The sequence below is a fragment of the Antechinus flavipes genome, chromosome 1 (genome assembly GCF_016432865.1).
Source record: "Antechinus flavipes isolate AdamAnt ecotype Samford, QLD, Australia chromosome 1, AdamAnt_v2, whole genome shotgun sequence".
NCBI lineage: Eukaryota > Metazoa > Chordata > Mammalia > Dasyuromorphia > Dasyuridae > Antechinus > Antechinus flavipes.
Genome location: NC_067398.1, coordinates 677,890,380 through 677,901,734, shown reverse-complemented (window position 1 = coordinate 677,901,734; position 11,355 = coordinate 677,890,380). Strand labels below are relative to the sequence as shown.

The following is an 11,355-nucleotide window of genomic DNA, read 5'->3' as shown; positions in this document are numbered from 1 at the left end:
GATCTATTGCCCTCTGCAATTTGCGCCGGCTCCCTCTTCCCTAAGAAGCTCTCCTGAGCCGCGGACATATAGAGACAGAGCTAGCCATAGACACCGGAAGGAGGGATCCGGGGGGAGCCGAAGAGGGGGGGCTGGGAAGGGGGCTAGGGACCTTAGTTCGAATCCTGGCTCTGCCACTTACACAGTGTGTCACAGGGCGAATCAGGTCCCCTCTGCAGCTCTCAGATCCCTTATGAGAATGAGGGGGCTGGTCTCGGTGGCCTCTTAAGGCACCAAGATCTAGGGACATATGATCCTAAGGAAACACATATGAGGAGAGGCTGGGAGCCATCGAGAGTAGTGGGGAGACAGAGAGAGACAAGGGGAGAGCCGGTGACAGCGGGTGGGACATCCTGGGAGTACCACCAGAAAGCTCAGGCGCGATGCCCGGGGAGAGGAGACATGGAAAGAAACGAGCCCCTGGGAGCCACAGGGGCCAGAAGACCCCGGCAGAGAGGAGCAGGGGGAGCCCCGCGGAGGGGGCCCAGGGCTAGGGGCAGCCCGGTCCGGAGACAGGGACGCGGCGCCCGGGAGTTGGGGCGCCGCCGGGCGCGGGACGGCTCGGCCACACCCCCCGAGGGAGCCCCCCGGCCCCCGCGCCCCGCAGCAGCCTGGCGCTCGCAGCCTGGCCCCGCCCCGCAGACCGCGCCGCAGCCGCCGCCGCCGCTCGCAGCCCCTCCTCCGGGCTCCCGCAGCCGCCGCCAGCGACCCCGCCGCGCCTGTCCCTGCCTCTGCCTCTGCCTCTGCCTCTGCCTCTGCCCCTGCTTCTCGGGCCCGTCCCGGAGGCCCGCGGCGCGCCGGGGCTGGGATGCGCAGCGGCTGCGCGGGGCTGCGCGGGGCGCGGGGACCGAGGGGCCGCGCCGGGGAGGGGCGCTTTGTCTGCGCTCCGGCTCGGGCTCGGGCTCCAGCTCCGGCTCGAGCTCCAGCTCCGGCTCGAGCTCCAGCTCCGGCTCCCGCCTGCCACCGCCGCCGCCGCCTCTAGACTGGGAGGGCCCCGCTGGTCCCTGCGGAGCCCCCGAGGTAAGTGGGGGAGACTGGAGCATGCAGACCCGCTGAGATGCAGATCGGTGGGGTGGGACGCTACGCTCCTCCCCATTACAGCCCCCCCCCCGCCGCGATCTTCTCGCAGAGCCCCCTTCTCGGGGATGGCATGGGGCTTCTCACATTCTGGGGCCCCCCATCTACCTACCCCCCCTACCAGTCCCCTGCTCCGGGACCTCTCCCATCATCCTTACCATCCCCCCAAGAGCTGGGGCAGATTGGAGGAGGCATGAATCAAATCCTTCTGAGGTCCCTGCATCCTCCCAATTCTGAAATGCCTCCCAAAAAAACTGGGCACCCCTAAACAGAAGATGGGACGGGGCCAGAGAAGCAGGCCCTGCCCTGGCTCCCATCACTGGCCCTCTCAGTACCAGTCCTTCCACACCCGCATGCATGCATGCATGCATATCCCAGGTCCCCTAAAGGAGATCAGCATTCACCCCTTTCTTTTCTGTGCAGCCTTGGGGCCTTGACCTGACTGCCCTGTCCCTAGCCCCCAGAACATCATGCTTTCAGCCAAGGAGAAGACCAAGGGTCCAAAGGACAGCATGACACTCCTGCCGTGTTTCTACTTTGTGGAGGTGATGAAACATGGGGACCCCTAGACACACAGCCCAGTCAGGGGTGACTGCTACCTCGCCCAAGCAACGGTTCCTCCTCTAAAAGAGCAGAGCCTAAAGGGGCCCTTTGAGGCATAAAATATGGAATGTTAAAGCCAGACGGGGTTTTAGGAACAGAACATAGAATTTCAGAGCTTGGAGGTGTCCTGAAAGCACAATGAATGGAAGAGCTGGAAGGACCTTTAGAACATGGATTATCAGAGGTGGGAGGGACCTTAGAACATAGAATGGAAGAGGTGGGAGGGACTTTAGAACATGGACCAAAAAATGTCAGACACAGAGTTCAGCCCTCTCACAGGGGAGGAAACAAGTCCACCAACAGAAAGGGACTTGCCCACACAAGTCAGAGCCCAGATTGCCTGAGTCCCTAGTTCAGAGATTTTTTCCTTCTCCACCACCTTTAAGGCCTCTTCGGTCTGATTTTCCAGCAGGTGGAAAGAAAACAGTGTCCGAGCACTTAGCTAGCTAGTAGTGACAGCAGAAGGCAAACAGTGGTGTCCAGCAGGCCTGCCAGCACAGTCAGACATCATCGGGGGGGGGGGGGGCTAACCACAAGGTTTTGCCTTCAGTTCCCCACAGAGACTGTGAGGGAGAGGAGCAGGACCACATCCTTAGAGGGATGGGGGCAAATAATCAGCTCCTGGGGGTGCCAAATACCTCAGTCAACACTGAGGTTAACACTAGATAAGGCCCAAGAGAGATCAGCAGCTGGATAGATCCAATCCATGGACCTTAAAGAGATCTCAGGGAAAACAGTACAGCCCCTTACCCCTACCACACCTCTTACAGGTGAGGAAATTGAAACTTAGATTTAAGTGACATGGCCAGTCACATAAAGAATTCCGAGATCTTTTGACTTAAATCCAGCACCCAAGTTTTTGCACCCCTATTGCCTGAGGCTCGGCAGGGTGGGACTGGGGTTGAGGTGATGAGGCATGTGGAGCCAGGAAGAGGTCAGGCTTTAAAAGACATGTTAAAGCTTCACTGGACCCAATTAATCTTTAAACTATGCAATTGGCCATCATAGAAAGGTCCAGTTTAGAGAATGCTGGATCCTTAGTGAGAACCTCTGCCCTCTGTGAGGCTGGGCCAGCTCCAGTTCTATCTCCTTCAGGAAGCCTGCCCTGAACCCCAGGATTTCTCCCACTTCTCAGCTCAGATTTGGCTGGGAGAGGTAAAGAAACACCAGTGAGCCCAATGTGAAAGAGATGGAGAGAGAGATGGAAGGAACACTAGCTTGAATAGAAAAGAACAGTGTGTATTGGGGACATCAGAGAAGAGGAGGGAGTACAGACTGTGGAGGGTACACAGAGCCTTACAATGGCAATCATTAATAATAATAATAGCTAGCATTTATGTAGTGCAAAGATTTGCAAAGCACTTTACAATTTTTTTTTTAATCAGATAGGTGACCCAATAAATAAATTGTTGGAACCGGAGTCAGAAAGACCCGAATTGAAATCCAGATTCAAATACATAATAACTATGATCTTGGACAAGTTCCTTAATCTCTGCCCCAGTTTTGTTATCTATAAAATAAGATATTTTTCCCAGGGTTTGTGTGTAGAGTAAATGAGATCTGATGAGATAATGAGATATACAAATAGATAGAGTTTTTACATGGACCAGATCATGTCTATGGTGTTTGTCAGAGGATGCATTAGGAAAGAGGCTTGGGAGAGGAAAAAAGCAGGGGGAAGGGGCTGGGATGTTGGAAAAGAGAGACTGGAGAGTCTAGAGTGGATTTGGGAGCTAGAATCCAGATCTAGTGCTTCCCCACACCAAAGTCCTCTTTCTTTTCCAATCTACCAGCTCCCCATTGTTGCCTCCTCCATTGTGACCCTTTACTTTCTGGAGCTGACCGACCTCTTCAAGCCAGCCAAGGTGGGCTTCCAGTGCTATGACCGGACCTTGTCCATGCCCTATGTGGAAACCAGTGAAGAGCTCATCCCACTGCTCATGCTCTTAAGCCTGGCCTTTGCTGCCCCAGCTGCTTCTGTAAGTCTTCAGGATCTCCTGTGGGGGGATGGGTTTGTGACAGGATGGAGAGTGGATTTGGGCATGAGAGACTTCAGTTCTAGCATCCACTTGCCTCTGGGCTCCAAATGATCTCTCCAGTCTTATTGCCCACTGGCTCCTCAAGGAGGGAGAAATTATATACTTATGAAGGTAACGTGATTGTCCTTAGAGCCCTTGGTGATTGACTAATAGATATCAGACAAACTTTACAGCATAGACAGAACCTTAGACCATAAAATATCCAAGTTTCAATAGACTTTAGAACATAGGGTGTCAAAGCTAGCCAAAAAGGACCTTAGAATATAGTACATAGAATTTTTACAACTGAGAGAGACCAAGAAATACAATCTTGAATAGACCTTAGAATATAAAAAGAATAGAGTTTGAAAGGACCTTAGAATAGCATACCTGAAATCAAATCTGGGAATGGCGATAGGGCAGAGAATGTCAGGGCTAGAAAATGCCTTAGGACATTAGAATTTCAAGTGGAGAAAGTCCTTAGACTGTCAGAGCTGAGGGAAGGTGTGAGGAGGGGGGGGGGGGAGGAAGGGAGGAGGAGGGGCGAGTGCACTTAGAAATCACTGAGTCCAATCTTCCTTTTAGAGATTCAACACTAGGATATACTGTAACCTATTCAACATGTAAAGGACTGCTTGCCATCTGGGGGAGGGGGTGGAGGGAGGAAGGGGAAAAATCAGAACAGAAGTGAGTGCAAGGGATAATGTTGTAAAAAATTACCCTGACATGGGTTCTATCAATAAAAAGTTATTTAAAAAAAAAAAGAGATTCAACAATTTAATTTGACCAAATAAGTGTCTGCTAAGTGCAAGGTACTGTTTTAAGTGATTGGAATAGAAAAATAAAAATGGGTCAGACCCTCTTCCCCGCCCCCCCCAATTTGGATGGGGAAAGTGATGATGATGAGAGTGGCAGAGGTACTGGATTCAATATGTTCGCACATCAGGAGAGATCCAAAGTGCACTGGGAAAATTTGAAGAGGGAAAAAGTATTTTCTTTCACTTGAGGTGAAGATATTAGCCTGGAGAGGAAGGGGCTTACTGAGATCACATTCCCACAAATGGTGGGACTCAGTGGAGGGGAATGGAAAGGGCCTGGGAAATGTCTGCCTGTTGAGACTTACTCCCATACCCTCCCTGGTGCAGATTATGGTCGGGGAAGGCATCGTATACTGTCTCCAGTCCAAGCTGAAAAGCCGCACTAACGCAGAGGGCAGCATCAATGCTGGAGGCTGCAACTTCAACTCTTTCCTGCGCCGGACTGTCCGCTTTGTTGGTGAGGACTCCAGGGGAGCCCTTGGTGGGAGAAGCCAGTTACCCTTTCTCTCCTTCCAGCTTGGCCGAGGTCACTCCCCTATATACATCCCTTACCCTGAGATGATCCTCCAAATTCCATCCCAACAACCAGTTCTCTCCCATATTTCTCTCTAGCTACCTCTTCTCATGTAGGTTTTCCTATCACCTCTACCTCCCCAGGTTGTAGTAGGGATCAGGAGAGACCATTTTTGTAAAGGACTCAGCACAGTGACTGGCACACAATAAGTGCTTAATAAATGCTTGTTCCTTCCTTCCTTCCCTCTCTCCTCTGGGAGAGAAACCCCCACACATTCTGTGTCACTGGTAGACTCTGGATCTCCCTTGGGTTGACCCTCACTCCTGTGACTTTTCTCCGTCTTCTCATTTGCCTCTTTCCTTCTGGATCTGGATGGGTATAGGGGCAGCTTCCTGGGACAATGTGGGATTCACAAACAGCCCCTCTGACCCCTGCCCCCTCCTTCCACAGGAGTCCATGTGTTTGGCCTGTGCGCCACAGCCCTGGTCACTGACATCATCCAGTTGGCCACAGGCTACCATGCCCCCTTCTTCTTGACGGTATGCAAGCCCAATTACACCTTGCTCGGCATTTCCTGTGACTCCAACCCTTACATCACCCAGGACATCTGTTCTGGCCAGGATACCCATGCCATCCTCTCTGCCAGGTGAGCTGCTGCCCTGGGGGTGAGGGATGGAGCCTGAGAATCAGGGGCCATCTGTGCCCAAGGGCAGGGAGCACCAAGGTACTGCTTGACTTTCAGTCTCATTCATTTGAACCTTACCCCCTTAACTACTCAATGTATATTTATTTTGAAATTTTAGGCTTTAAGAGAAAGCTTAGCAAAGGGAATAGAGGGCTGGTCTGGAAGTCAAGAAGCTCTGGCATTTTCAATTGTTCAGCCCTGAGCCAATCCCTAAAGAGATGAAGTTCTATGTCCTTTGAATTATTAGGTTTAGAGTCTTTGGAAATAGATTCTAGAGCCAGAAAGGAATTGTGGAAACCATTCATAGAAGGTAAGACTCCCAAAAAGTGCCTGCCTGGGATTTCACAAGTTCTAAGTTTTAGAGGCAGAACTTGAATCCAGATCTTCTGACTCCAAACTCACTAGTGTGATTTCAAAGCACTTTAAGGATGATGTAGCACATATGACAGAGGGCAGTAGTGGGTGGAAGGGGGACATATTTTCTAAATCTGGAATCAGAAGATCTAGATTCAGATCCTATCCTGCACCTGGGAGATGCTAGGCAAATCACTTTCCTGTAAATTTAGGAGGTTTGGCCAGATGGACCTCTAAATCCATTCCAGCTGACATTTCATTTCTGAAGGGTCTTTCGAGCTCTTGCTATCATGAGCTAAGAACAAAGATGCCCAAAGCTGAGAAGGTCCATACAAATGAGCAAGCCCGGTCTCTCCATTTTATTGATAAAGAAACTAAGACTTGGAAAGGCCAGGGGCCTTCATTGAGAGGATTGAGACCCAGGGCTCTGAGGCCTAGTGGGTCAGTCTCTTCAAGTTACAGATATAGGGACTGGGGAGGGAGAGTAGGAGCCTGATGGGGTACTGACTCACTTGGCAGGAAGACCTTCCCATCCCAGCACGCCACCCTTTCGGCTTTCGCAGCTGTCTATGTATCGGTGAGTGAGTCTGCATAAAGCCTCCTGTTCTTCCCCAGCCCCTCCCTAACCCCTGACCTACTCCCCTTCCCAAGGATTCCTGAATGTTCAGGACTTCTGTCCACTCCCCCTTCCCAAGGAACCCTGAATGTGGAGGGCTTCTGCCTGGCCCCCTTCCCAAGGACTCCTGAATGTTCAAGGCTTCTGCCTGGTCTCCCCTTCCCAAGGACTCCTGAATGTTCAAGGCTTCTGCCTGGTCTCCCCTTCCCAAGGACTCCTGAATGTTCAGGGCTTCTGCCTGGCCCCCTTCCCAAGGACCCCTGAATGTTCAGGGCTTCTGCCTGCTCTCCCTTTCCAAGGACCCCTGAATGTATAGGACTTCTGTCTACCCTCCATCCCATCTTCCCAGCATGTGTGCAGGTATGCATCTCTGGGAATGAGGGTCCAGGTGGACCCGAGGCTTCTGGAGGGCCAACTCTGACGGGCATCTCTCCACACAGATGTACTTTAACTCCATCATCTCAGATAGCACCAAACTGCTCAAACCCATCCTGGTCTTTGCCTTTGCCATTGCCGCGGGGGTCTGTGGCCTTACCCAGATCACCCAGCACCGAAGCCACCCCAGTGACGTCTACAGTGGCTTCCTCATCGGCGCGGGCATTGCTGCCTATCTGGTGAGTCTGGGAGCAAGGGGTGGGAAGGACAAGAAGATTCAGTTCCGCCCTCCAAAATGCGACTACCTTCAGAGACCCCTCCTTCTCTGAGAAGAGCACAGAAGATAGCCCCTCCCAAAGGGAGCCTCCTGAAAACCTGCCCTCAGGAAGCCCCGGGTCTCTGGTAGAAACATAATCCCTGCCCTCAGGGCCCCTCACCGGGGCTTTGACACTTACCCTTTTTTGCACAGGCCTGCCACGCTGTGGGTAACTTCCAGGCCCCTCTGGAGAAGCCCCCAGCCCCCCCACCGGCCAAGGATGCTCTGCGAGCCCTGACCCAGAGAGGCCATGACTCGGTGTACCACCAGAACAAATCAGTCAGCACCGATGAGCTGACCCCCCAGACGCGATTAGAGGGGGTGCCCCGCCCTGTGCCCCGGGAGAAGACGTCTCTGGGCAGCCTCAAGAGAGCCAGCGTGGACGTGGATCTCCTGGCCCCTCGGAGCCCCATGGGCAAAGAGAACATGGTAACCTTCAGCAACACCCTGCCTCGGGTCAACACCCCTTCCCTGGACGACCCTGCCCGGCGCCACATGACCATCCACGTGCCCCTGGATGCCTCCCGCTCCAAGCAGCTCATCACTGAATGGAAGCAGAAGTCGCTGGAGGGGGGCCGGGCCCTGGCTCTGGCTGAGGAGGTTGGACCGGGACATCTCCGGGGGGCTGCTGAGCCCATGGCTGAGGAAGAAGAGGAAGAGGAGGAGGAGGAAGAAGAGGAAGAGGAGGAGGAGGAAGAGGGGGGGCCCATCCCACCCTCCCTGTACCCTACCGTCCAGGCGCGGTCAGGGGCTGAGAGGGCAGGGCTGGGGCCCCGGGTGCTCCTGCCACCACGGGCAGGCGCGCCTCCCTTAGTGCACATCCCGGAGGAGACTCAGGCTACGGCCAGTAGCCCCGCAAGCGCCAGCCTCTCCCCCAAGAGCAGCTCAGCCGTGCGCGCCAAGTGGCTCATGATGGCCGAGAAAGGGGGAGCCTCTGTCACGGCGCCCCCACGGGTGGCCAACCCGCCCCGGCTCCTGCAAGTCATCGCCATGTCCAAGGCGCCGGGCATGGGCCCCGGGGGTCCGCCGGGCCCGAAGACAGCGGAAACAGCGTCGTCCTCGAGCGCCAGCTCCGACTCCTCCCAGTACCGCTCGCCCTCCGAGCGGGACAGCGGCAGCATCGTCACCATCGATGCCCACGCCCCCCACCACCCTGTGGTGCACCTCTCCTCCGGCAACGGGCCGTGGGAGTGGAAGGCAGCTGCCGGGGCCAAAGGGGCCGAGCTTGGGGCTGATCCCTATGAGCTGGGGGAGCTGGCGGGCCGCGATTACCGCGGTGGGGGCAGCTTCCGGGCCAGCAAGGCCCCTGGGGTGTCCCCCGGATCTTCCATCAGTGACGTGGACCAGGATGAGCCGCCGCGTTTCACCGGCGTCGCCACCGTCAACCTGGCCACGGGCGAGGGCATGCCTACCCCCGGGGAAGGGGTGCTGGGGCCGGCCAGCAGGGAGTCCACGCTCCGCCGCAAGCCCGGCAGCCTGACGCTGTCCGAAAGGGACGGCCACGGAGAGGCCGAGGCTGAGGGTTACTACAAGAAGATCCCGGCTGGCCGCCGCTTTAAGGACTAGGAGCCCGCCCTGGCGGCCTGAATCCCGGCTCTCCCTGGCCCAGGGAGAGGCTGTCTCGCCGTGCTTAGGGCACGGAGCCAGGCATTCGCGCTGTGGGCATTCCTGTTGCCCAGGGGACCAGAGGTGGCAAGGATGGGGCAGGGGATGGAGTGGGCTGGGGAGGGAAATTTGCTTCCAACACTGGCCTCCCTAGCTCTTGGGGCCTTTAGGCATGGGGGGAAGGGGTGATACCAAACCCCCTGATGGGGTGGGCATGGGCACAGTGGACTGTATCAAAGGGATAACTGTAAATAGGAAATGGTGGGGAGGGGAGGAAGGGGGAGGGTGGAGTAGGAACTTGGGGCCCTACTCCTGGGGTAGCATGGGTGTGGGTGGGTGAGGGAACACGGGGCTAGAAGGCAGAGTCCAGCATTGATTGTAAGATACTATACAATACAGGGTTTGTTGAAAAATAAAGATTTACAAACACCATATTCTGTGTCCTGAGAAATTTCCCTTCCCATTCTCCATTCTGGCTCTGGGACCTCAAGGATGCTAGAGGTAGAGACCCTGGGGTCTTCTATTCATTCCCAATACTGGTCAGATGGATAGCACCTTTCCTCAGTGTCATTTATTTGAAGGACACAACTTTCCTTCTCAGTGTTACAGAAAGGTGACTGATCTCCCAAACCCCTCTAATAAAAGACAAAAAATCAGCTTCACAAATACAGAATGGAGAAATGTAGCTAGGCAATAGTTCATTTAAAAAAGATCTGCAGGCTCCTTTGGTGGTAGCAAAGAATTGGAAAAGGAGTGGACACCCATCAATTGGGATAGAACTGAACAAATTGTGGTACATGAAGGTAACAGAATATTATTGTGCTATAAAAAAATAATGAACAAGCTGATTTTAGAAAGGCCTGGAAAGATTTACATGAACTGATGCTGAGCATTATACACAATACATTGTACATAATAACAATGTATACAATATATTGTACCAGGAATACATTGTAGAATGTACAATGATCAGCTATGAAAGGCTTGGTTCCTCTCAGTGGTTCAGTGAGCCAAAGATATCCCAATAGACTTTGGACAGAAAATGCCATCTGTATCCAGAAAAAAAACTAAGGAAACTGGTTGTAAATCAGCACATGCTATATTCAATTTTTTCTGTTTTTTTTTTTAATTTCTCCCATGATTTTTTCCTTTTGCTCTGATTTTACTCTCCCAACATAATTCATAAAACAATGTGTGTTAAAAATAAACTAAAAAAATTAAGAAAAACATTTTTTAACGATCTGCATGTATTAGTGTGCCACAAATTTAGTACGAGTCAATGATATTATGGCAGCCAAAAAAATTTAAAAATTAAAAAACAGTTAATACTATCCTACCATCATTCCTAGCCTTGAAAAATGGCTTTGTCACAGCAAAGGGCCCCAGCTCTGGAGGCTGATCTCAATGCAAGAGCATCAGGCTCTTTTTTTCTGATACATTATCCCCACACCAAAGTACAGCTCTGGGAAAAACCCTTAAAATTTGCCCAACTCCTTCTTGAGGTCCCTCCAAAAGGGACTAAAAGGTCTCTTCTAGAAGGGTGTTCATTGTACAAAACAGGTCTGCTATTTACTACTCCAAAATAAAAGAAATATTTAAAACAAAAGATAAAAAATCATGTTAACAAATACTTAAAAGAGTGAAACATTAACTCATCCCTGGGAGAGCTATAATCTTTAAGATTAAGTACAGTACCAAGCACAGCGAAATTGTTTAATAAATCTATTCATTGACTTAAGTTTTTACTATATATCCTGTCTTGACAATCAATGTTTAGCTTGTAAGGAAATCATGTTTTCTTTGAATATTAATATTTTTGCTTCTCTTCCTCCAGATTGTCCTTGAGTTCATTTATTTGCATTTCCATTCAGTTATTCTCTTTTAAAATTCTGTGATGAGACTTGCTAGCATGGATTCAAATTTTGTTTTGTTTTCTCTTCTGCCAATTATTTCTGCTGGGCAGGCTATAAATTTTGTTTTCATGACTCTTATTTCTTCTTTCTACCACTCAGGAATAATGTATTGTCATTCCACACTCTCTTTATTCTGCTCATCAAATATAAATTTATCTACCTTGAGATTTTTATTCACAGATGTCAGTTAATAAACATTTACATACAAGTTAAGGAATCAGCCTCATGATGTCCTTGTTTGAACAACATTTATTAAATGCCTACTATGTATCAGGCTAATTGTCTAGCACTGAAAAAAAAAAAAATTAAAGGCAAAAGCCCTCTAGGAGTTTACACTCTAACAAAGAAGAGAATATGCTAATAACTATGTATAAACAAGCTATATGTAAGGAGAGATAGAAAATAATTAACATAGGGAAGAC

General features: G+C 51.4%; 1 protein-coding gene across 1 annotated transcript; it reads left to right on the top strand.

The window, feature by feature from the left end:
* The first annotated feature begins 873 nt into the window (after positions 1-873).
* On the top strand, positions 874-11,150 carry PLPPR3 (phospholipid phosphatase related 3). Its single transcript, XM_051972447.1, has 8 exons — positions 874-1,059; positions 1,540-1,661; positions 3,513-3,698; positions 4,883-5,012; positions 5,520-5,715; positions 6,628-6,685; positions 7,165-7,338; positions 7,569-11,150. The coding sequence occupies exons 2-8, from the start codon at positions 1,587-1,589 to the stop codon at positions 8,979-8,981; spliced, it is 2,232 nt and encodes a 743-aa protein (XP_051828407.1). The 5' UTR covers positions 874-1,059; positions 1,540-1,586; the 3' UTR covers positions 8,982-11,150.
* The last annotated feature ends 205 nt before the right edge of the window (positions 11,151-11,355 follow it).